At 45.0% G+C, this 26,247-nt stretch overlaps 2 protein-coding genes across 3 annotated transcripts; one reads left to right on the top strand and one right to left on the bottom strand.

Moving 5' to 3' along the window:
- Positions 1 to 1,411: 1,411 nt before the first annotated feature.
- On the top strand, positions 1,412 to 6,458 carry LOC106613056 (extensin-2-like). The gene is made up of 4 exons (XM_045687023.1): positions 1,412 to 1,447; positions 3,726 to 4,918; positions 5,087 to 5,380; positions 5,843 to 6,458. Exons 1-4 carry the CDS (start codon positions 1,412 to 1,414, stop codon positions 6,456 to 6,458), a joined length of 2,139 nt encoding a protein of 712 aa, XP_045542979.1.
- Positions 6,459 to 9,735: 3,277 nt separating this feature from the next.
- Positions 9,736 to 24,378, bottom strand: pipox (pipecolic acid oxidase). 2 transcript variants are annotated; one of them, XM_045724669.1, is made up of 8 exons: positions 24,154 to 24,378; positions 22,976 to 23,124; positions 20,854 to 21,079; positions 18,460 to 18,642; positions 16,654 to 16,806; positions 15,825 to 15,974; positions 12,183 to 12,258; positions 9,736 to 10,242 (listed from the first exon to the last, which is right to left on the bottom strand). In XM_045724669.1, the coding sequence occupies exons 1-8, from the start codon at positions 24,259 to 24,261 to the stop codon at positions 10,112 to 10,114; spliced, it is 1,176 nt and encodes a 391-aa protein (XP_045580625.1). In that variant the 5' UTR covers positions 24,262 to 24,378; the 3' UTR covers positions 9,736 to 10,111. The 2 variants fall into 2 exon arrangements, with proteins under 2 accessions (XP_045580625.1, XP_014070506.1); XM_014215031.2 differs by having other exon boundaries at positions 20,854 to 21,064.
- Positions 24,379 to 26,247: the final 1,869 nt, after the last annotated feature.

The raw sequence follows: 26,247 nt of genomic DNA, 5'->3' as shown, positions 1-26,247 counted from the left end.
TGTTTGAGAGTGTGAGCTGGAGAGTGAGCTGCATTCAGGGGATCTAGGTGTTTGAGAGTGTGAGCTGGAGAGTGAGCTGCATTCAGGGGATCTAGGTGTTTGAGAGTGTGAGTTGGAGAGTGAGCTGCATTCAGGGGATCTATGTGTTTGAGAGTGTGAGCTGGAGAGTGAGCTGCATTCAGGAGATCTATGTGTTTGAGTGTGAGCTGGAGAGTGAGCTGCATTCAGGGGATCTATGTGTTTGAGAGTGAGTTGGAGAGTGAGCTGCATTCAGGGGATCTATGTGTTTGAGAGTGTGAGTTGGAGAGTGAGCTGCATTCAGGGGATCTAGGTGTTTGAGAGTGTGAGCTGGAGAGTGAGCTGCATTCAGGGGATCTATGTGTTTGAGAGTGAGTTGGAGAGTGAGCTGCATTCAGGGGATCTATGTGTTTGAGAGTGTGAGCTGGAGAGTGAGCTGCATTCAGGGGATCTAGGTGTTTGAGAGTGTGAGTTGGAGAGTGAGCTGCATTCAGGGGATCTAGGTGTTTGAGAGTGTGAGCTGGAGAGTGAGCTGCATTCAGGGGATCTAGGTGTTTGAGTGTGAGCTGGAGAGTGAGCTGCATTCAGGGGATCTAGGTGTTTGAGTGTGAGTTGGATGCAGACGTTACAGCTTCACACAATTTAAAAATAATTTTATTTATTGAACTTTTATTTAACATGCAAGTCAGTTTAGAACAAATTCTTATTTACAATGACGGCCTTCCCCGGCCAAACCGACAGCGCTGGGCCAATTGTGCACTCTATGGGACTCCCAATCACAGCCGGTTGTGATACAGCCTGGAATCGATCCAGGGTCTGTAGTGACACCTCTAGCACTGAGATGCAGTGCCTTAGACCTCTGCGCCACATCCAATGTCTATATATCAGCCAAACCGTTTTAAGGCACAACATTAGTGCCTTGTGGCGCTCTAATTACCTCATGTATGGAAAAGCTCTTCGATTGGTGCTGAGGGCCTGTGGGTGGACTCTGATTGGTGTTAGCAGAGTGTCATGGCAGAGTCCTCTTCCTGGGTCTAACAGTGTACAATACGTCTGCCTTATTTCAGACTCCCTGGGAAGATCTCAGTTGCATACTCCTGGCTGTTGGGGGAAGTAGCAGGGAGGAAACGGGGAAGATCACAATTGCATACTCCTCGTGTCCTCTCTCCTCCTCTCCTCAAAACCTAGTGGATGAAAAAGCCAGAGGTCCCTGACCTTCTACTCCAATGGGTTTTGAGAAGGAGACGAGGAGAGAGGACACGAGGAGTATGCAATTGTGATCTTCCCCGTTTCCTCCCTGCTACTCCCCCCAACAGCCAGCTAGCAGGAAATGACTAGAGGCAAGGCCAAATATGTGTCAGCATTTGTAAGTGATTCTGCTCCCTCTTGCTCAATGGGAGTTCTCAGGAAGACTTCCCTAAACAAGCGGGTATGCAGACATTCGACATCAGGAGCAGGAGCCACCTCTTACTGTAGCTACAGTAGCCAGAGGCAATATAGGGGGTGGGAAGCTAGAGAGAGATTTAAATCAGAAGGGATGTGTTGCACATTTGCTGGATGGCAGGCAGCACATTAAAAATGAATTAGACATTAATTGGGGTCTTCCTACAATGATATTTCTCCCTCTTTTCTGATAGAACTGAATTGAAGTGTGTGTGAGGCGCTTCCCTCCCATCCTCTTATTCCTCCTGTCCCCATCTTAACCTTCCATTCCCGCTGTCTTTCCCTCCCCTATTCTTTCTCTCTGGCAAGGGTAACTACCGAATGGGCAATTTCCACCATTCTCATGATAGTGTGCTATATTGATAAAAATGATTTTAAGTGAATTCAAAGATGGGAGTTAGTAATGTACTGGACAGAGTGGGGTTATTTACCAGTCGGGGAAAGCTAGCTCTAGGAATAGCAAAGAATCCAAGATAGAACCCAAGATCGCTCCCTATCTTGGATTCTTTGCTATTCCTAGAGCTAGCTTTCCCTGACTGGTGAATGGTGGATGGTGGGAATGGTGGAAATTGCCCATTCGGTAGTTACCCTTGCCAGAGAGAAAGAATAGGGGAGGGAAAGACAGCGGGAATGGAAGGTTAAGATGGGGACAGGAGGAATAAGAGGATGGGATAGCGAGGAATGGGAGGGAAGTGGGAGGAAATGACAAAGAGATGTAAAAGCATCTGATACCTTCAGTGTTCTCCCTGTCTCCCGGCAACAGTGCCACCAAGCTCATTACACTTCCAAATGCTGCTGCTGCTGCCTCCTCTTCCCCCTGGGCCTCCCCGTGACAGGCTGTCTTGTTTTTTGGCTGACTCGTGACCCCTGCTTCTGACCCCTGTGTCACATCAACGGCACACTGCCCAGCACAACTGTCATTTGCTCTGGCATGCAAGCTGCTCAATAATGTTTCATCTTCAACTGGAAGGGGGGGGCAGGAGGAATAGTACTGTGTGGTCCTGCCTGGTCTGTTTCTGTGTGGTGGTCAGAGTTGTCTGGAAGAAACATAAAACTGTTTCATCAGCTGTCCAATGACATGTCATGCAGTACTTTACATTAGCTGTGCAATTTAGTAAGGGAATAAGGAATGGGATATTGATCGGCCATTTTGCGCCATGCAGCGCAGTCCTCAACACACCATAAACACCAAGATCAATGAATCAATGCACCATCAATACGTACTTGGCCAGTCCTCCTAGTACTTGTTAGGATATTTATCTGAAGCTCTGGTTTACGGTTTGGTTCTCCTTTCCCCATCCATCTCCCTTTCAGGAATAAACATCCACCCCATGGTTCTTTCAAGGCAGACAAAACTACAGTGTTTAGGCTATATTAGTCAACCTATTCAACATACTAGTCAATCTATTCAACATACTAGTCAACCTATTCAACATACTAGTCAATCTATTCAACATATTAGTCAACCTATTTAACATACTAGTCAATCTATTCAACATACTAGTCAACCTATTCAACATATTAGTCGACCTATTCAACATATTAGTCAACCTATTCAACATACTAGTCAATCTATTCAACATACTAGTCAACCTATTCAACATACTAGTCAATCTATTCAACATATTAGTCAACCTATTCAACATACTAGTCAATCTATTCAACATACTAGTCGACCTATTCAACATATTAGTCGACCTATTCAACATATTAGTCAACCTATTCAACATACTAGTCAATCTATTCAACATACTAGTCAACCTATTCAACATACTAGTCAATCTATTCAACATACTAGTCAACCTATTCAACATATTAGTCGACCTATTCAACATATTAGTCAACCTATTCAACATACTAGTCAATCTATTCAACATACTAGTCAACCTATTCAACATATTAGTCAACCTATTCAACATATTAGTCAACCTATTCAACATATTAGTCAACCTATTCAACATATTAGTCAACCTATTCAACATATTAGTCAACCTATTCAACATACTAGTCAACCTATTCAACATATTAGTCAACCTATTCAACATATTAGTCAACCTATTCAACATATTAGTCAACCTATTCAACATATTAGTCAACCTATTCAACATATTAGTCAACCTATTCAACATATTCGTCAACCTGACAAAAAGTGGGTCAATTGAGCCGGGCTCCTGCATCTAAGGCCAAAGAGAAAAGTAGAATAAAAGTAGGATAGCCTCAAACACAACCCTAATCCCAGCTTCACGTCTACATCTTGGTTCAAGCCTGACCCCAGCCTCTACTACAACCCTAACCCCAGCCTCTACCACAAGCCTAATCCCAGCTTCACGTCTACATCTTGGTTCAAGCCTGACCCCAGCCTCTACTACAACCCTAACCCCAGCCTCTACCACAACCCTAATCCCAGCTTCACGTCTACATCTTGGTTCAAGCCTGACCCCAGCCTCTACTACAACCCTAACCCCAGCCTCTACCACAACCCTAATCCCAGCTTCACGTCTACATCTTGGTTCAAGCCTGACCCCAGCCTCTACTACAACCCTAACCCCAGCCTCTACCACAACCCTAATCCCAGCTTCACGTCTACATCTTGGTTCAAGCCTGACCCCAGCCTCTACTACAACCCTAACCCCAGCCTCTACCACAACCCTAATCCCAGCTTCACGTCTACATCTTGGTTCAAGCCTGACCCCAGCCTCTACTACAACCCTAACCCCAGCCTCTACCACAACCCTAATCCCAGCTTCACGTCTACATCTTGGTTCAAGCCTGACCCCAGCCTCTACTACAACCCTAACCCCAGCCTCTACCACAACCCTAATCCCAGCTTCACGTCTACATCTTGGTTCAAGCCTGACCCCAGCCTCTACTACAACCCTAACCCCAGCCTCTACCACAAGCCTAATCCCAGCTTCACGTCTACATCTTGGTTCAAGCCTGACCCCAGCCTCTACTACAACCCTAACCCCAGCCTCTACCACAAGCCTAATCCCAGCTTCACGTCTACATCTTGGTTCAAGCCTGACCCCAGCCTCTACTACAACCCTAACCCCAGCCTCTACCACAAGCCTAATCCCAGCTTCACGTCTACATCTTGGTTCAAGCCTGACCCCAGCCTCTACTACAACCCTAACCCCAGCCTCTACCACAACCCTAATCCCAGCTTCACGTCTACATCTTGGTTCAAGCCTGACCCCAGCCTCTACTACAACCCTAACCCCAGCCTCTACCACAACCCTAATCCCAGCTTCACGTCTACATCTTGGTTCAAGCCTGACCCCAGCCTCTACTACAACCCTAACCCCAGCCTCTACCACAACCCCAATCCCAGCTTCACGTCTACATCTTGGTTCAACCCTGACCCCAGCCTCTACCACAACCCTAATCCCAGTTTCACGTCTACATCTTGGTTCAACCCTGACCCCAGCCTCTACCACAACCCTAATCCCAGCTTCACGTCTACATCTTGGTTCAACCCTGACCCTATCCTCTACTACAACCCTAACCCCAGCCTCTACCACAACCCTAACCCCAGCCTCTGCTACAACCCTAACCCCAGCCTCTACCACAACCCTAACCCCAGCCTCTACTACAACCCTAACCCCAGTCTCTACCACAACCCTAGGCTCTACTCCAACCCTAACCCCAGCCTCTACTCCAACCCTAACCCCAGCCTCTACTCCAACCCTGACCCCAGCCTCTACCACAACCCTAACCCCAGCCTCTACCACAACCCTAGGCTCTACTCCAACCCTAACCCCAGCCTCTACTCCAACCCTAACCCCAGCCTCTACTCCAACCCTGACCCCAGGCTCTACCACAACCCTAACCCCAGCCTCTACCACAACCCTAGGCTCTACTCCAACCCTAACCCCAGCCTCTACTACAACCCTAACCCCAGCCTCTACCACAACCCTAGGCTCTACTCCAACCCTAACCCCAGCCTTTACCACAACCCTAACCCCAGCCTCTACCACAACCCTAACCCCAGTCTCTACTACAACCCTAACCCCAGCCTCTACTACAACCCTAACCCCAACCTCTACCACAACCCTAACCCCAGCCTCTACCACAACCCTAACCCCAGCCTCTACCACAACCCTAACCCCAACCTCTACCACAATCCTAACCCCAAGCTCTACCACAACACTAGCCGCTACTACAACCCTAACCTCTACTACAACCCTGACCCCAGTCTTTACCACAACCCTAATCTCTACTACAACTCTGACCCCATCCTCTACCACAACCCCAGCCTCTACTACAACCCTGACACCAGCCTCTACCACAACCCTAACCTCTACTACAACCCTAACTCCAGCCTCTACCACAACCCTAACCTCTACTACAACCCTAACCCCAGCCTTTAACACAACCCCAGCCTGTACTACAACCCTGACACCAGCCTCTACCACAACCCTGAACTCTACTACAAGCCTAACTCCAGCCTTTACCACAACCCGAGCCTCTACTACAACCCTAACCTCTACTACAACCCTGACCCCAGCCTCTACCACAACCCTGACCCCAGGCTCTACCACAACCCAGACCCCAGCCTTTACCACAATCCTAACCCCAGCCTCTACCACAACCCTGACCCCAGGCTCTACCACAACCCCAGGCTCTACCACAACCCTAACCCCAGCCTCTGCCACAGTCCTAAACCCAGCCTCTACCACAACCCTGACCCCAGCCTTTACCACAATCCTAACCCCAGACTCTACCACAACCCTGACCCCAGCCTCTCCTACAACCCTGACCCCAGACCCTGCCACAACCCTGACCCCAGCCTCTGCCACAACCCTGACCCCAGCCTCTACCACAACCCTGACCCCAGCCTCTACCACAACTCTGACCCCAGCCTCTACCACAACCCTGACCCCAGCCTCTACCACAACCCTGACCCCAGACCCTACCACAACCCTGACCCCTGCCTCTCCTACAATCCTAACCCTAACCCTAGGCTCAACCAAACCCAAGCTCTTGCCTTATGTTAAAACCTGTCTCAACCTTACTCCTGACCCTAACCCGCCCAAATAGAGCTCCCCCCACCCCAAATTCTCCATTTAACCCATGTTGGCCAACCTGGCTTTATCAAATGAGTTGAATTGAAACATCACCCTTGGGCCAAGAGCAGCAAACAGCGAGCTGAAATTCCCTACCTTTCCCTAGATTTATATTGTTCTGTCAAGGTCTTGTAACTACTTCACCACATGGATGTGTGTGATTCCTCCCTCACAATGGTTGCAGGCAGGCAGAATGGCTTGAGTTGTTAACCTCCCACCACCGTCATGCCCCGGTGACCTCTCTGCTCTCCTTTTCCCTCCTGCTTCATGCCTCATCCTCCTCCACCATACTGTAGGTCCCTAGCAGGGCGTGGTGGATGGATGGTGGATGCCCAGGGGTCCTGCTGCTGCCGAGGCTCAGTAACCCATGGATACTGTTAATCCTGGAGACAGGTGGGCCGACTGACGCCATGCCTGGAGCTTTGCATGGAAGACTGACCTTACACCAATGCTCACCTCTGGGGTGTTGTGTGGGAGGGGCTTGACCATATGGCAGTGGTTTACCTCCAAAATGACTCTGCTTTTTACATTACAGATGGTGGTGAGGTCATCAAAAGGTCTCAACACAAGATTGTTAATATCTACTGCACAGATTAGACAGTATTTAGGATGACAACTTCTCGTTGGGACTGCTCCTCAGTTTACATTACGAAACAGCATTTTCCCTCAGTTTGACCTCAGTCTGACCTTTTTATGCCATGATCTTCGCAGTGGAGTATCTAACATTTTATACATTTGCTACACTATGCAACATATTTAGAAGTTACTTTGTAACTTTATTAGTTACGAGGTCATTCAAACTTTGGATTCATTTAACATTTTAATACACTTGATAATGTTGCATTTTAATGTCAAATGTAATTACATTTGTAAAAACAACAAATGATGACATTAGCCCCAAGCAAGCTGAGTATACTTACGAAACTAATCTTTCAAGTGTTTATTTATTGTGAAATGGAGACCAGAATGACCTGCCACCTAAAAGGTAATTGTAGCACTTGAAACACCCAAACTCAAACTCATTTGAATATTAATAGACAAACACAACCTGTACGTGCTAAAGGCCAAATCACAGCTTATCGTGTGGTAAACACAACAACATTCCCATTCTCATGTGTTCGAACAGCTAAAATGAAAATGTAACCAGTCTATTGATGTCTCACAGCATTCCTTATCTCTCCCCATCATGACCTCAGTGTGAGGTGACTGTTTCCAGTTGTCATCTCCATACTATGTTGATAACAGGTAATGAGGACGATATAATCTGTTAGTAGTTCAGACAGGTGCTTAGCTACCAAACAACACCTAACATACTGCATGTTGCTATGCTGCTTCAGTTGAATACCAGCCTTCCTTCAATCACCTGTTTCAGGTCCAGCATGATTCCTCATTCCAACCACCCCTGTGTACCACTCATTACTCACACCATTCCATTTACCTTGCACAAATTCCTCCAAATCATAGTCATTTCCATGGCTACAATGCCATGAAAAAGTATCTGCCCCCTATTTTTGCTTTTCTACCTAAATGTACCTAAATTCCTCCACAGTGATGTGGGAGACTGACCAACAACTACAGGATTCATTTGGTTGGAGTCATTGCAGCTAAAGGTGGCACAACCAGTTATTGAGTGTAAGGGAAATTACTTTTTCACACAGGGGTGTTGCATAACTTTGTTTATGAAATAAATGAAATAAGTATGTCATTGTTGTGTTATTTGTTCACTTAGGTTCCCTTTATCTAATATTAGGTTTTGGTTGAAGATCTGATAACATTCAGTATGAAAAATATGTAAAAATAGAGAAAATCAGGGGGAAAGGGGGAAAATACTCATGTCACTGTACCTAGCACTCACTCTCATAGTTGACAGTCATTTTGTGTTGTTTTCTGTCTCTCTCACACGTTTGTTTTTAAGATTATGACTCTGAAGCATCTGGGCCTATTTAGAAGACTTGTGGCAGACTAGGGGCAGACGGAGAGGAAACAGAACATTTTGAGGAAAAACACTGAGTGGATCTGTGTTATGTTAGTTGTTTAATCTTCTATGGAAGCTGACAAAGAGCTCTGATTAGAGAAAAAGAAGAGCCACTGTTCTATTAGTGTCGAAGCAGTGGTAGAAATATATTTGAATATGCAAATCAGAGATGAAAACCTTAAGCCCCTTAAGCACATCTTTTCAAATTCATGGCAGGTGTTCTATCTGATAAGAGCCCCACTCTTGCCCTCTGAACCTACCTAGCAGATAGGACAAATAACCCTGCTGAGACGAGAAAAAATAAAAACAGGTCTTGCTTATCTGTCTGTGTTACCGCCTTCTAGTAGTGTGGTGATGTGGAAAACGCTGCTATCATTGTCAGTTTCCTGTCATTCTCTGAGCTACATTTCTCCCTGTTTCTCCATGTCACATCGGCAGCAACAAGGGTGAGTTTATGGTTCCTCATGGTGGTATGTCTCCCTTCAGGCTACGTTCATCCCACCACCAGCCCTCCTTCCCTGTCAGCTCAGGTTTATGCCTATACTATAATACGGCCTATGTCTGATTAAGTGAGGGTAAAGTCTAATTGCCCCATCTGACAGACCATCATTATCCTTTGACTATCAAGTACTTAAAGGGATAGTTCAACCAAATTATATGAACTTGTATTTGTGGCAAAGTAAATTTTACAAAAAAGGCACTAGGACCCAGAACCATGAAGCTGGCTAACTGGCCATAGAGAGGCAGAAAATGGGCACTACTTTCAAAAGTTACTCTGCTTATTAAAAGGGTATCCCATGCATTCATGTTCAGATTTTCCAGTGTGTCCTTTCCCCCTGAATATTGCTGGGTGAATATTTGCGTTTTCATGTTTAATGTTCTCCTAATTCTCTATCAATTCAAAGTCACTTAGAGCTGAGGGACTGAGTGGTGCGCTGATCTCTCTGCGTCTCGCTGTGTCATTTTCTCATTCCCGCTGATGGCTGTGGTTGGCAACCATTGTAACAGGCTGGCTGATTAGTGATTAAAATGTTTACATGGGGAAAAAGGTACAGGCAGAGGCACACACCGCTGAAGGCTGCACACTGCACACACACACAGCTGGCTGCGCAAAGACAAATGGCTCCATGGCTGATGTCTTTTTAACTATGTGCTTCACTTGAAAAAGGCCTCACTCAGGGGAGTGAGAAGGGGAGAGGTAGTGATGCATAAAATCATACGGGCCAATAAGGGTACCATTTTTTCCCAAGTTTAATACCATTTGTCACAGATGAACGCGTTTACAGTTGTACAACTATGTTATAGTTGGACTTTACATTCTCTATCAGCTGGCCTACCATTATGGCCTTCCTCTTAGACTTTGATTGCTGCTTTCATGAGATGGTTAGATATATTTGTTTTGTTCTTTTAAACTATTTTTTATTTGCTATTTTATTTTGTGCATTACAGAAAAGTGCATTACAAATGCACTTAGCTGGAAAAGTAAGTATTTACGAACGGCCATTGTTTGTTTAGGCTTCAGACACACTGGTATGAAAACCTTTCATTTCTTCATTTTGTAAAGGTCTTGTTCCTGAGGAAATGGTTGTTAAAGCCAGCGGTCCCGATCCTACAGTGCTGACTTGGAGTGGGCTTGGAAGCGTCTGATTCTGAAGGGGGAGAGGTCATAGGAGGGTACTTCTCCCTGGCTCAGTTCACACAGCAGCTTGCCAACGATTGGGCCAAACTTGAATCCGTGACCTGGGGGGAGAACCAATCACAGTAAGTGAGGCAGGTATGTCCTCAAACTCAGAGGCTGCATCTCAAGAGCACCCTATCGGCTTTATATAGGCTCTATAAAGGCTTTATATAGGCTCTATAAAGGCTTTATATAGGCTCTATAAAGGCTTTATATAGGCTCTATAAAGGCTTTATATAGGCTCTATAAAGGCTTTATATAGGCTCTATAAAGGCTTTATATAGGCTCTATAAAGGGGGGAATCGTGCACTAAATAGGGCAAAGGGTGTCATTTCAGGTTGTCTAGAGTCTATAATATGCTGAAATATATAACCTGCACCTTGTGGAACACCACAATGGGCCTCTATTAATAGCTTGTGTGTTTCTGGCCCATTGTCTGAGTCAGGCGTCTGTTTGAGCCCTGCATGACGGAGCACATCAAAGAGGACAGGAGCTATTGCTCTGACCGTCACAGGGCATCTATTCATTTAAGTGGGCTCAAGCCAGAGATAAATTAAGGAGATGTGTCACTCCTTCCAGCGATGAGCCTGCCGTGAGCTGTCAGCCTAGGGGTGAGATGAGGAAACTGACGCTGTACTCAGGAGAGATGGATTCTTCTTGTTGCTATGGGTCTGAGGGGAAGGAAAACTCTGAATGTCAACCAGGCTTAAGAATGCCTTGCGTGAGTTTTGTCTCTGCCTGATAAACTTCTCAGAGCTCCCATGGATCCAGACGGGCTTTGAAGTCATAAAAGCCTCAGCGATTTACATCCGGGGCTATAGCGAACGAACTGTAGGTCACTCTGACAGTTCGCCGCATGCGTTTTTCGTAGGAAGAGGCGATGGACCCTCAATGGCAGGCCCAAACCAGCTGGGTGCCTTTGTAACCATGGCAACCCCCAGGACTTGCTTTAAAGCACTTGTGCCCATGGCTTTTGATAACTCAAACAGAGGAGAGGAGAAAGAGGAGCTGCAAGTTTTTTGTAGCATTGCGATTAGCCCTGTGCACTGATTGAACACAGCATAGTGCTGCACAGTCTTTACTAGAACACATGGTTAAAACACTGATAATATGGTAAATGCAAGCAGAACAGGGTAATAGACCGCGATGAACAGTCATCCTATTATGGTTAATTTTCCATAGAAAAAGGACTTGAAAATCAAAATGTCTTAACCCTCAGATTCCACCACCAAGGGACCAATGGGTTCAGAAGCAAAACACTTCTTCAATTCATACTTTCCCTTGTATTGATTATGTGGCTTGTCAAATGGCTTTCTCTAACCCTTGGAGTTAATCCTCCTTGTTATCCCTGTAGCACACTCTCTCTCACCAGCCAACTGCACTGTGTGCCAGCCAGGTCCTTTAAAAGCTATTACAAGTGGAAATGAATTATACATATAATTACTGTAGGAGGCGGCTATCAGAGCAGATGGAACAGGAGCCAGGAGACCCCAGCCGTTGGCGCTTTGGGCCAGGGAGGAGAAGCCCCCACACTGCCTCACACGCACCACATAGACAGACATACAGACAGAGAGAGACAGAGAGAGTGAGAGCAGACAGAGAGGGCCCCTGGGCCCTGAGAGCATCTCAAAGACGTTAATTAGGGAATAAAACGGGTCTGGACTCATAGCGCAACTTTTCACCCTTCACAGCCGGCTTGAAGGGTGAAGATCTCACTCTAAGATACAGCTACAGTACATAGAGTTGAAGTAGATACAGAGGGCTCTGTGATGTTCAGCACCACTCTGGACCTGAGTGTGTGCCGGGTCTCAGTGGTGAAAAAAAACATTTTAAAACCTAACTCTTTGGGCTTGTGCTCATCCACACACATCCACTATTTCACTGAAGGTTGTGAATGACACTATGGATGCAGTCATGTTGGGGTATGATGTGGGGCTGCGGGACATGTTATGTCGGGCCACAAAGGCTCAGAGGACAATACTCATGTTCAGCACGTACACACCTGAGAAACCTGCTCCGATGACGATGTTACTATGAGTGGGATGGAGGTCCAGGACAAAATGGTTGTCTGGCGTGACCTGCAACGGAAAGATATGGTGAAGGGAGAGAGAGAACAAGAGAGGGGGAGGCAATTCAGGCGAAATGTGTCACTAAGGTAATGATGGAGGGAGCGAGAGAGAATGGGAGGGAAAGAGAGAGAAAAACATTGAGGGAACGAGCAGCTTGGTTAAAGAAACTCATCTGAGAAGAATAAATCCTGTCCATTTTGGACACCAACTGCCATCTGTTTGGGGATTGGAGATGATATTCAGTAGTGGACAGTGGGGTGAGTTGAGCCACCCTTGTTTCTAGGAAACCATACACAAAATGTATCATTTGACCAAATATAATTTAATATAGTCTGTGAAGGAAGAAACCATATGGGAAAAGTGGTAAGCAAGTTACACAACATGACCAAAATGATCTGGACACCTGCTCATCGAGCATCTCATTCGCTCCCCTAACAGCCTCCACTCTTCTGGGAAGGCTTTCCACTAGATGTTGGAATATTGCTGCGGGGACTTGCTTCCATTCAGCCACAAGAGCATTAGTGAGGTCTGGCACTGATGTTGGTCATTCCAATTGGGCGTTCCAATTCATCCCAAAGGTGTTCGATGGGGTTGAGGTCAGAGCTCTGTGCAGGCCAGTCAAGTTTTTCCACACCAATCTTGACAAACCATTTCTGTATGGACCTCACTTTGTACACAGGGGATTTGTCATGCTGAAAAAGAAGGGCATTCCCCAAACTGTTGTCACAAAGTTGGAAGCACAAAATCGTCTAGAATGTCATTGTATGCTGTAGAGTTAAGATTACCCTTCACTGGAACTAAGGGGCCTAGCCCGAAACATGAAAAACAGCCCCAGACCATTATTCCTCCTCCACCAAACTTTACAGTTGGCACTAAGCATTCAGGCAGGTAGTGTTGTCCTGGCATCCACCAAACCCAGATTCGTCCTTCAGACTGCCAGATGGTGAAGCGTGATTCATCACTCCAGAGAACACGTTTCCACTGCTCCAAAGTCCAATGGCGGCGAGCCTTACACCACTCCAGCCAATGCTTGGCATTGCGCATGGTGATCTTATGCATATGTGCGGCTCCCGACGAACAGTTCTTGTGTTGACGTTGCTTCCAGAGGCTGTTTGAAACTCAATAGTGAGTGTTGCAATCGAGGACAGATGATTTTTAATGCGCTACGCCCTTCAGTACTCGGTGGTCCCATTCTCTGAGCTTGTGTGGCCTACCACTTCGCGGCTGAGCCGTTTTTGCTCCTAGACGTTTCCACTTCACAATAACAGCACTTACAGTTGAACGGGGGAGCTCTAGCAGGGCAGAAATTTGACGAACTGACTTGTTGGAAAGGTGGCATCCTATGACGGTGCCATGTTGAAAGTTGCTGAGCTATTCAGTAAAGCCATTCTACAGCCAATGTTTGTCTATGGAGATTGCATGGTTGTGTGCTCGATTTTATACACCTGTCAGCAACGAGTGTGGCTGAAATAGATGAATCCACTAATTTGAAAGGCTGTCCACATACTTTTGTTTAAATAGGGTAGGTCCAAAAACAGATTTTCAACAAGTCAAATTAATGCCGGCTGCGACCGGGAGGCCCATGGGGCGGCGCACAATTGGCCCAGCGTCGTCCGGGTTAGGGGAGGGTTTGGCTGGCAGGGATATCCTTGACTCATCGCGCACTAGTGACTCCTGTGTCGGGCCGGGCGCAATGCACGTTGACACGGTCGCCAGGTGTACAGTGTTTCCTCTGACACATTGGTGCGGCTGGATTCCGGGTTGGATGGGCATTGTGTTAAGAAGCAGTGCGGCTTGGTTGGGTTGTGTTTCGGAGGACGCATGGCTCTCGACCTTCACCTCTCGAGTCCGTACGGGAGTTGCAGCGATGAGACAAGACTGTAACTACTTCCAATTGGATACCACGAAATTGGGGAGAAAAAAGGGGTGAAAATACAAAAAAAAAAGAAAAATGTATTAATGGTTTCATGCTTGTATCTAAACCAAAGTAGAAAATAAAGATTGTTCTATACATCAGTCGGGGTCTCTATAAGCTTCAATATGAGGTCCTAAACCTAGCAAGATAGTGCATCCTTTTAGCTATGTGGGCTAATATAGTCAAAACGTTTGCCTTGGGGTATGTTCAACCAATTGTTGAGCCAATGGCAAGTTAACCCAAAAAATGATTCCCAGGCATAATGCAAGGCCTTATCGCTGGGATATGAGGTAACTACAGGGCCTGGCCTATGTTAATAAAAGTGTTTAAAAAAGTACAAAGTGTTTGTTAGATGTTAAGTCTGTTAAAATATGCTTAAAAGACAACTGATTGTGGTTGGTAAATAAAGATAGACATGGTTTTAAATGGTAGTGGTAATATTTTATTGAGTTCAGAAATTTGTAGGCAGCTCAACTTACCCCATACCCGGACAAGCTATGTTTTCAAAACTGTAATGTTTACATGAATTCTGATTATTTTCTGGGATACACAACATCCTGAAATATATGTTGATGGAGTGATGCTGAATGTAAAAATGGCTCAACTTACCCCACTCTCCCCTACTGTGCCCCATTCTCCATGCAGTAGGCTACTCTGACTAAGGGGCAGGAATGACATGTGGTTTCCAATGATATTCAGTGTCTGTGATGTTTTCCATTAGTGTTTGAATCCCAAAGGTAATGCAGTCGTGCAGCAGGTGATGTGATTGGCATGGCAAACAGGGCAATGGATCTCTCTCTGTCACGATTGTCGTAAGGAGTGGACCAAAATGCAGTAGGAAAATGTATAGTCATCTTCTTTTTTATTTGAAGAAGGAAAAACAAAATAAACACGTATACAAAACAAACGACTCCAAACAGTCCTGTCAGGTGCAACAAACACTAAACCAGGAAATAACTACCCACAAACCCCCATAGAACAAACACCCCTATAAATAGGACCTTCAATCAGAGGCAACGAGAAGCAGCTGCCTCCAATTGAAGGTCAACCCAATAAACACCACATAGAAATAGACCAACTAGAAATAACATAGAAATACACTAACCCTAAACAAACACCCCCTGCCACGCCCTGACCAAACTACAATAACAAACAGGCCCTTTACTGGTCAGGACGTGACACTCTCTGCATTTTCAACTCCAGAACCACCCTCATCCCATTTCTATTCTGTACCTTGCCTTGGTGGGAAGATCAAAGATTTTTAGATTATAAATAATGAAGCCCAACTGAAAATATTATGGCATTCTAATTGTTCAGAGTAAATTGCCATTGTGGGCCATTACTGTATTATGGCTATTACTAGGATACAGTAAACAGCAGAGATGTTAACATGCTAACGTTGTGTACATATATTTTTTATTTAACTAGGCAAGTCAGTTAAGAACAAATTATTATTTACAATGACTGCCTACCCCAGCCAAACCCAGACGACACTGGGCCAATTGTGCACCACCCTATGGGACTCCCAATCACAGCTGGTTGTGATTCAGCCTGGAATCAAACCAGGGTCTGTAGTGACACCTCTAGCACTGAGATGCAGTGCCTTAGACCACTGCGCCACTCGGGAGCCCCATGCAGCTCTGAAACGGGTAACACTCACTGTGTACATGCAGCTCTCCACCACAGCAGGGATGGGCACCAGACCAGGGAAGCAGCGGGTGATGTAGCGCTGTAGGATGTCTATGTCCCCCCTGTCCGTCTGTCTGTCTCTCTCATCAGGGTCCGTCTCAGCGCCCGTGTGGTAGCAAATCTTCAAAAAGAGAAGAAAAACAACATCAACTGACCTTTATGCAAACGAACTGTATTGAATGTAATTAGAGTCTGAGTGCACATACCAGGAACATCGACCCCAGGTAGAACAGTAGAAGGCCTATGTCATGTAAATGCAATGTTCTATGAAGTGTCCACATTTTGTTTTGAAAGCTAATTAAAAGTGTGGCAGCATTTTCTTTTGAAAGGTAAATAAAAATGGTTTAGCCTGACCGAGCATTAGCCATCTATCTACAGTACATGGGTTACAAAGCACTGTTGACTACACCACAGAGTGAATAATGTGATGTGGCACAGCCATCTGTCCCTCTCCTTTGCATGCATGTTGGGTGCTGCTATTACTCTCCCAACTCCTGCTGGCTTGCCATCATGCTCAAAATAGAATAAAAATGGAAGCGCAACACAGACAAGATTCCCCTGTGATTATGTATCCGGAAGTGTTGGAGAACTTTGGGGGCTGACAGTGTTGCTGCCCTACTTCTGAGCTCAGCAAAAGTTGAATGTATTTCTATTTAAATTCAACATAATAAGACTAGGAAACAGTGTAATAAAGGTGGTTTGGTGAACTATGCTTGTGTGGTTAGTAACCTTGCTTGAGACCTAAAGCAAATGCATCACTGAATCTTGTGTGGGACATTATGGTATCTACAAGCCCAAACCTTCATCAGGCCTGGGTACTCATTGGATGGGAGGCCGTAGATGTGATGCTTGGCCTCCTCTGACTCCAGCTGGATGAAGCAGGGGAAGCGGTGCTGGACGTTGTAGGAGCCAGGGATCTTCTCCCTCCAGTAGCACACGTTAATCTTTATCACCTAATTAATCAGGGAAGCAACAGACATATAGACAGTCATCAGCACAGTGCAAGGACCCGGGGCCCAGGCATAGGCCTCCATAAAAATGATTCTTAGTTTGATTAGGGATTTGATTAAAGAAGATCCTTGCACTTGGGAAGACGTTTCCCTCCCCCTCCCTCCTCCCTCAAAGACTAAAAAAGAAGACTCAGAGACTCCAGCCACCCTAATCATAGACTGTTCTCTCTGCTACCGCAAGGCAAGCGGTACCGGAGCGCCAAGCGCTTCTACCCCCAAGCCATAACATCTAATCAAATGGCTACCCAGACTATTTGAATTGCCCCCCCACCCCCCACCCCCCACACAGACACTTTTACACTGCTGCTACTCTCTGTTATTATCTATGCATAGTCACTTTAATAACTCTACCTCCTGCATGTACATATTACCTCAACAACCTCGACTAACCGGTGCCCCCGCACATTGACTCTGTACCTGTACCCCCTGTATATAGCCCCGCTATTGTTATTTTACTGCTGCTCTTGAATTATTTGTTACTTTCATTTCTTATTTCACTGTAAAGGTCTGTATTCGGCGCATGTGACAAATAAAATTGATTTGATGTTACCCATTACCATCGTTGTATCGAATCCTACTGCAATTACAAAGGTAGCGGTGGTGTAGCGGCAGGGAGAATGGGGATTTAATGAAATGCATACACACTCAGACAAATAACATCTTCCCAGTACATGGTAATAAGGACACAATGTTCGCTAGCTTTCAGTTTAATAAACTAACAGGCAGCCGTCTCATTCTGGGGGCCATCAAAATTCAGTAGGTGGAGAGAGAGAGAGAGAGAGAGAGAGAGAGAGAGAGAGAGAGAGAGAGAGAGAGAGAGAGAGAGAGAGAGAGCAGTATTTAAGGCAAGCTCATACCTCATACTTTCTCTATGTGCTCACTCGGGCATGGCTTCCACGGGCCCCTCTCGCTATCCTGAATAATGCAATTCCAATACAAACTCCAATTCTCGACTTAAATAACGCCCAGTATTTTTTCATCACCTTTTCTTTTGGGTGGGTGATATATTGTGAGATTGCTTGGCTGGCTCCCTCCCTACCGCCCTGTGTAAAAGATAGTCTAGGAATGGGTTTGTTTCGTTTATTCCTCATAGTAGACCGAGTGTTCCGCCAGCACTGGGCTACAGACTCTCCCTCTTGGTTTGCTGTGAACCAACCAGAGCTATGGCGAGTCATCGCCCCCTGCTTATAGTCTGGGGGAGAGAGGCCTATATTGAGGGAGATTGGACTTGTTTTTCGACCTGGAGTTGGACAAAATGTTGCCCTTATCTACTGACATTAATGATGTGATGGGGTATGGGTTTTATGGTTGCGTGCTGAACTCTGGAATAGAGCTTAAAATCCTTTCTGCTTTAAATCCTTTCTTAAATCTTGTGTTGTCAAATACATCCATAAAGCTCAATTGCAACTGCCTTATTGTCTATTTGTGTTTGAGTGCATAACGTCTGTGACACTGCGGTTTGACCATATCAAAGATATGGAGCATATCATAGTATGCCTTGTGTGACAGTAGTGGACTGGATTCCACTGCAGTGCATTGGAGTGTGAGGTCATGTTAGAGGTAGTGAGTTGGCTGGTTCTACAGTGAGTAGCCTACCTGCAGTGGTAGCTGAAGGCCTGTGTGGGACAGCAGGGTGTTGGCCCAGGGTCCAGCTGTGATCACCAAGCGCTTAGCTCTGTACACCCCACTGACTGTCGTCACGGTTACCACAGAGCCCGGTGTGATGTCAATCACCTTCTGTCCGTCCTTGATCACACCCCCCAGTTTCTGGAACTGTCCCTGGTGATGGAGAGAGAGAACGGTTACGGTTAGTGTAAGGTGTGTTCAAAATGAGTGAGACCAAACTGACACAGAGGAACCTTAGTAACTGAAGTGGAATAGTATCAAGCAGGTAACATGTAAATAAACCAAACACAATGCAAGTGAAGTTTACAGTCCTTATAAGCATCCCAGTCACAACAAATCCTGAGGTGAACTTCTCCTCCGTTGAGGGTTAATTAAAGTTTAACAGGAAGTGGAATGTGGATGTCTAGGCAGGTATAAGACAGACAACCAAGAGGCAGGGCAGCTGAAACCGTAATAAAGCAGTCTTAATATCTACTAGATTAGAGTGCAGGTAACAGACCTGGATGCCTATGTAGAGCCTGAGAGATACAACCTATCTGCTGATTGTGATGAATTGTCTATAGAGCTCCGAGACATGATCGTGTCGAGGCACAGATCTGGGGAAGATACCAAACATGTCTGTAGCATTAAATGTCCCCAAAATCACAGTGGCCTCCATCATTCTTACATGGAAGAAGTTTGGAATCACCAAGACTCTTCCTAGAGTTGGTAGTAGCTGGTAAGTTGTAGTAAGCTGTTAGTAGCCCATGTGCCTAACCTTAATAATTTGGTCCCTTTCCCCCTCATAATTTGGTGGTGCACATGTAGCCTATTGCCTGTTTTAGAGAAATGTAATCATCGAATATTGTAAGAGCTTTCATTGTCTGCTTATATGCCCCCTTATTTATCCTACGGTTTTGACTTGGTGTACAGGGATAATATTGTAAGAACAGCCCACGTTATGAATTCTGTCGCTGTACATTTTGAAATTGCTGAACAGTTATATTGACTCCGTCTGTCCTAGCTCGCTCATTAATGTCTTCATCGAAATGACGTATTGCCTCTTATGCGCTCATTGTTCCCTTATGCCATAGTTTGTACATCTCAATTGTCAGTAGAAACCACATTTGTTTAAGCAAGTCAGCCATATCAGCTATGTTTTTTTTAAAGGCAGTAAATGAATGAACTGTTTCGCTGCCAGACAAGGCTCCGCTGATAGCCAGGTGTAGTGGTGGTAAGGATTCACTCCATGGTGCTGAAAAGAAAGCTCTACTGTTGGGACAGCTTTATGTAGGCCCTAACAGTTTGTGTGGACGGTTTGTCACCGTAATGTATTGTTTAGTGTTGTGTTGTCTTGTGTAGTGGCTTTGATGGCATGCATCTAAAACACTTTTTTTAGTTTGCCCCACCAAGATTTACATGCTACAATCACCACTGCCCGATTAGTGAAAAAACACTCATGGTTGTGCACATGTGCAAACTCTCAAAGACACAGACACCCCACCCCTTCACAAAACATCAATGAATAACGATCGACGCTGGCAGATTGTGAGACAGAATGTTGATATTAGGTTATGAAACTAGACAGACAGAGTGAGAATGCATGGTGGTAATCTTGGCGGCTGTAGACACGTCTATTATCACGACTGATGACAGGTTGTAATGTATGCTTTATGCTTGATCTGAACAACAGAGAGGACAAATCTGTTCAATCAATACAAGACAGGATAATTGTTCCGAGGTAGTAGTAAAATAATAAAGCATTTCACTTGGTGTTTTCAGGCTGTTTCTCTTCAGCGCTTTGTTTCTCCCTGCCAATGTCTGAATAAACTCAATTCAATGCTATAAAAAGTTCCTATGTAGGTTGTTATCGTTGTAAAAAAAAATACTACTTTTGTCATTGTAGTATGTGTACCTAGGCATATGAATGAAATATGGTATATGAGAGCTATTTGTCATCGTTCAGTTCATATTTTCTTTGTCTATCTGTCTCCCTCACGCCGTATACAGTATTCCCAAATTGTGTGTACAAGCCATCATGTATTTCCTAATTAGTGGTCAAAACACAATTACCTAGCTGCTGATAAACACTAATGAATGATGCTTACAGAGTCTGACACTCATTGGGGTAATATAAAGGACAAACAGGACAGCACTAAAGGAAAGGGAAACCTGTATTTATGGAGGTCATCTCACACCCCAGAAGAGGCACTGAGACAATGTGGGTTAAAGGTACATGGCTAATCTATGAACTGCATCTGGTAATAACGACCTCCTCTAGGATGTAAACATAATCCAGAATGCCTTTTACAGCAATACATACCAAACCGTTTGGCACTTTTACCTGTACCGTTTTGAGTGTGCGGTCAGCGTACAGCATCTTACCTGTACCGTTTTGAGTGTGCGGTCAGCGTACAGCACTCCGGCAGTGGTGTCCACCAGGGCTGCGTTTCCCTGGGACAGGTTAACATGGGGGATGTGTTGGCTGAACTCCTCCCTCGGCAGGATCACTATGGGAACCTTGTTCCTCTCCAGGGTGGACTTGAACACCTGGTAGTCCCCCTGCTCTGGACCCATCACTAGCAGACCTGTACGTCTGAGAGAGGAGGTCCTAATCATCATGTAGTGAATGTCCTGTTTTCATTTGTGGAAATAAATAAACTAAGATAAACTAAGGCCTACATTCAATCCGTATCGCGGAAAATCCGCACAATTAAAATGTAGAATCCAGATTCCGGGTTTACAGAGACTGAATTCACGGTAAACGTTACATATGTTGGCTCAACCGGAAATGACCTTTAAATTACAATTGCACTATAATGCGGATCTTCTAGCGCTAAACTAAAATGATTGTGTTCCAGAGAACCATGCTCACGCTCACATGATGAATAACCATGTTTGAGACCTGAAGACATGTGTTAGCCCCCCGAGCTAATGGCTTTTAGCTCAGCAGACTAACACAGTCTTGCGATACCACAGGAGGCTGCTAAAGGGGAGGACGGCTCATAATAATGGCTGGAACGGCGCTAATGGAATGGAATTTGAAACCATTCTAACAATTCTGCTCCAGCCATTACTGTGAGCCCGTCCTCCCCAATTAAGGCGACAACCAACCTTCTGTGTGTGATACATAGAAGACCCTGGTGAAAACCCAGTCGTCACATTTGTAAGTGGTTTGAACCTTAACATCTACAACGTACAGCATGTCTTGTCAATCAATCAACAGCTTACCTGTAAGTATACTGTAAATTAGGTCACAGATGGCCTCTTACAATCTAATCTAATGAAGGCAATCTGATGAAACAACAGTTTGTAAACCGAGTACACTGAGAATAATGAATGTTGTAAAATCCTAGCCTGTGGTAAGTTATAGGATCTCAGAGTGAAAGGTTATAAAACACAGGGGGCCCTAATGCAGCAGTCTGGTTGATGGATGGATGCTGCCCTGCCCTATGAGAACAGTGCTTTCTAAAGGCTGCTCCAACATCTGTCAACCGACATGACGCATCAGCCAGCACCTGCTAACGGCCTTACCCATTCATCAGAGAATTTTAGGAGTGGGTGTTTATGTGTGTGTGACTGTGTGTGTGTGTGTTTGTGTGTGCACATGTGTGTTAGAACGAAGGAGAGAGCGAAGCGTGAGTGCATGTAAGGTCTTAAGCATGATGCATGCTTCCATGTCACCCATGTCACATGTGTGATGACTGAGTGACACTGGTTTACTGGTTGCAATGTATGTGTGGCCATACCACTATGCAGAATGGCCTGTAGTCAAAGGGCTTTTGGTTATCGTCCAACCCATCTCAAAGTCTATCCCCAGGGCTGAGAAATACAAATGCATATTGCTCAGAAAGATTCACGCATCCATAGCTTCAACATTTCTCATTGTGCTGCAGTTTTAGCCAGCCCAAGGGCACAGGTGGCCTTAGTGTGGGGACCGATCAGTCATCTGCCGTGGATGGCTGCTCCGAGGGAGGGAGATCTATAGCTACTGTGTGCTTGCCTTGGGAACATAACATGGGTGCGGTAGAAGACTGGTGATTGATCAATCAGTCATCTAACAATATAATGATCAATTTGATATGCAGCTGACTGATACTGACAACCAAAATGGGTTTCAAACTAAGACAATGGTTCAGGGAAGCTTTAGGTGGGGAGGCAGAGGTTGGAGGCTCTGACTGTCTGGCTCTAACTTTGATCCTGCTGTGGTATTTACAAGAACAAACCCTCCTCGCTCTGGGAATGACAATTGGGCTTTATTGAGATGAAAAATCCTTGTTCCACATTCAAAGGCAGGCAGGGAGCTGTCTGGGGCGATTCAGTGACGTGCGAGGTAATGAGAAAGTCATCCATCTATAGCTCACTCAGATTGAGTTGCTGCTTGAACACTGATGAAACAGATTGAATGTGACAAATCTCAGTGTTCTGGTATAAAGCTTTCACAATGTTCTTCTAACGCTGCTTCCCCCTATTGAGACAGACCTTATACTTTTCTTAAGGTACTCACCTGTACAGCTTGACGTTGGCCTCTTTCTCCAGCTGAGACCAGAGCTGATAGCACTCCTCCATCATGTGGGTGTAGTAGTCCTCGTCATAGGCCTTGCGGATGATGCGTGTCTGGCCATGAGAGCTGCCACGAGAGTGCGGCAGAACAAACTGAGGAACAAGGCATTCAGAAACAGAGTTGGAGTTGCCACTGTCATATTCACAGGACCTTTTCCCCTAGCCTTTTGGGGCCCTAAGCAAAACTTTGTCATGGAGCATAGAGAAAACGTTGCTGTTTTAAAGCAAGTTTGCACAATCTTACACGTTGTACCATGAGGTGGAGAGAAGATTTAGCAGTTTTATAAATCATGCAATTCTATTCATTTTGCCATGGGGTGGAGAGAAACTTTTGCAGTTTCACAGCAAATTTCCTGCAATTCTACACATTTTGCCATGTTCATTTGATTTCTGAGTGAGTGACTAAGAAAATCAATGGGGGCCCCCTGGAGGTCAGGCCCCCTGGCTGTCAGTAATTCTAACATGATTACTATATTACTAAGGGGTGGCAGGTAGCCTAGTAGTTAGAGCATTTGACGGTTGCAGGATCGAATCCTGGAGCTGAAATGGTAAAAATCTGTCGTTCTGACCCTGAACAAGGGTAGGCCGTCATTGTAAATACGAATTTGTTCTTAACTGACTTGCCTAGTTAAATAAAAGTTAAAATACATTAAAAAAAAATAGATAGGTGTCTAGACTAATTTACCAATCTAAAAAATGTTAGCTGACGTGGTCTGTTTTAGTGACTTGTCAGTGATTGACATAACAAGAGAAAAACCGCTTACACATAACATTTCGAAATTGCCGCATATTCACATGGAAGGTTGAAACATGCTGAAACTATACCTAGGCCAGTCCAAATATGAAAATACAAAGAAAAACGTTATCACTTCTAAATAAATAATAACCCCGTCAAACATGCAATTATGCGATGTAGGCTCAGTTGGTAGACATGGCGATTCCCACGAGGGACCATCACAATGTATGCACTCACTACTGTAAATCACTTTGGATAAAAGCGTCAGCTAAATTACAAAAAATGTAGACTACCAACAACTCGTTGCATTGGAGTTGACACCATATAAATTGTGTTGTTGGTGGACAAGTTGTAACTGTTGCCAAATCGCTTTATAAATTACAAACCTGTTCAAGTAGAAGTGTTTTCTTGTTATTTTTCGCAAGGTTATAGGCAGTGAACGAGCCCTGAACCCCGGCTCCTATCACTATGCAGTCGTAGTCTTGGGAAGACATGTCTTGAGTCTGATGTAGCCTGTATTCACAGCGCACCGCGACTCCTCATTTGACCCGTGTTATGTTACACGACTTTAGCCCCCTGGCCAAAGTTTCCGTTATGTAACAACGACTGACAGCATGCTCAAGTCTACACTACATTTGCGGCGTTCAGAACTACTGTGGACTCGAATAATACGAGGTTAAATCATGACTTCAGTAATCTTCAGGTCGGAAAGTCGGAGCACTAGAAAGATTTGGAATTCCGAGTTGGATGACCATTCAGATCGATTTTTCCCAGTCGGAGCTCATTTTTTTCCGAGTTCCCAGTTGTTTTGAAAGCACTGAATTCTGAAGTCGGAGATGTCAGATTTCCCAGTTCTAAGTTCCCAGTTGTTTTGAACGCGGCAACTCTCCCCACAGCGTGCATGCTTAATATGGCCGTATTTAAATTACACATAAGATTACAGAATTAAAAGCTCTTGTTCTTATATGATCCACATTCAGAAGAAATGTTGCCGAAGAAATCAGCTGTAGGCCTACAAAACTGTTTCGTTGGTCAGTCCTCCATACAATTGCGGTGCGCTTGTGAACATGGAGAACCAAGCGGGTCTACGAATTCAAAATGATGTTATTTGACAAAAAACTAATATTTAAAATAAAATTAAAGTTCATCATTTCATACAATTTCCAATCTGTATCACTTCCAACAGCAAGAGGAAAACATGTTATACAACATTAGTAGAGATGTCAAGTTTGTAACCCCCTTGTCTTGAACATTTTGAGAGGGTCAGTCTTGTTGGCCAAATACATGGGAAATAGTGTATTCTCACTCATTTTAGATGGCAGCTAAGTCAAATATACCAAGGGTTAGTTAGCTCAGACAGAGCCATAGATAGCTAGGCCTATCTAAGATGATTGATCATGTTCCTGTTGCCATGGTTATACGAGGTCCCCCTTCCCAATTTGCTATGAGGACATCTCCATGCTCCAATTGTTCTTATGGTTACAATAATGGGACACCATTTATGGGTTAGTGTAAAAGTAATGATAGTATCTTCCAACTCAACCAACAACCAGGCACAAACAAATTGTGCTAATGTCTTTTTTCATTAGCTTACTTAATTTCCAGAATTCACAACTCTAATTTTTTACATAGAGTCACATCCTGACCAAATTGGCATCCTAAAAAATAAGAACAACAAAATAACAACAGTGAAATGTGTTGTTTTACAGGGTCAGCCTTCTTTTTTTTTTTACTTAACCTTTATTTAACTAGGCAAGTCAGTGAAGAACAAATTCTTATTTACAATGACAGCCTACCCCAGCCAAACCCAGTTGTTGCTAGGCCAATTGTGCACTACACTATGGGACTCCCAATCACAGCTGGACGTGATAAAGCATGCATTTGAACCAGGGACTGTAGTGATGCCCCTTGCACTGAGATGCAGTGCCTTAGACTGCTGCACCACTCAGGAGCCCTAGTGGCATGGCACCCCTGAAGCAAATTAGGGTTAAGTGTTTTGCTCAAGGGCATATTGACAGATTGTTCATCTTGTCAGCTCGGGTATTCAAACCAGCAACCTTTCGGTTACTAGTCCAACGCTCTAACCACTAGGCTACCAGCCACCTGCTATCTGAGAATCATATTTGCAACTGCACACAACCTTCCATTCTGCAGCTTAGAATTGGTCTGGCTGTGACATATATTGAGAGGACAGCACATTGATTTTCCTTCCTTCCCTCCTCTCTCTCTCTCTCTCTCTCTCTCTCTCTCTCTCTCTCTCTCTCTCTCTCTCTCTCTCTCTCACTCCGTGGACAGACAACGCGTTTCTCTGAATGGCTCTCATTTGCAATCGATCAGCACACAGATAGCTCATCCCCATCGACCCCCAGACAGACAGACAGACAGACAGACAGACAGACAGACAGACAGACAGACAGACAGACAGACAGACAGACAGACAGACAGACAGACAGACAGACAGACAGACAGACAGACAGACA

The sequence above is a fragment of the Salmo salar genome, chromosome ssa09 (assembly GCF_905237065.1).
Source record: "Salmo salar chromosome ssa09, Ssal_v3.1, whole genome shotgun sequence".
NCBI lineage: Eukaryota > Metazoa > Chordata > Actinopteri > Salmoniformes > Salmonidae > Salmo > Salmo salar.
Note: the sequence above shows the minus strand (reverse complement) of the source record. Positions and strands in the feature narration are given on the sequence as shown.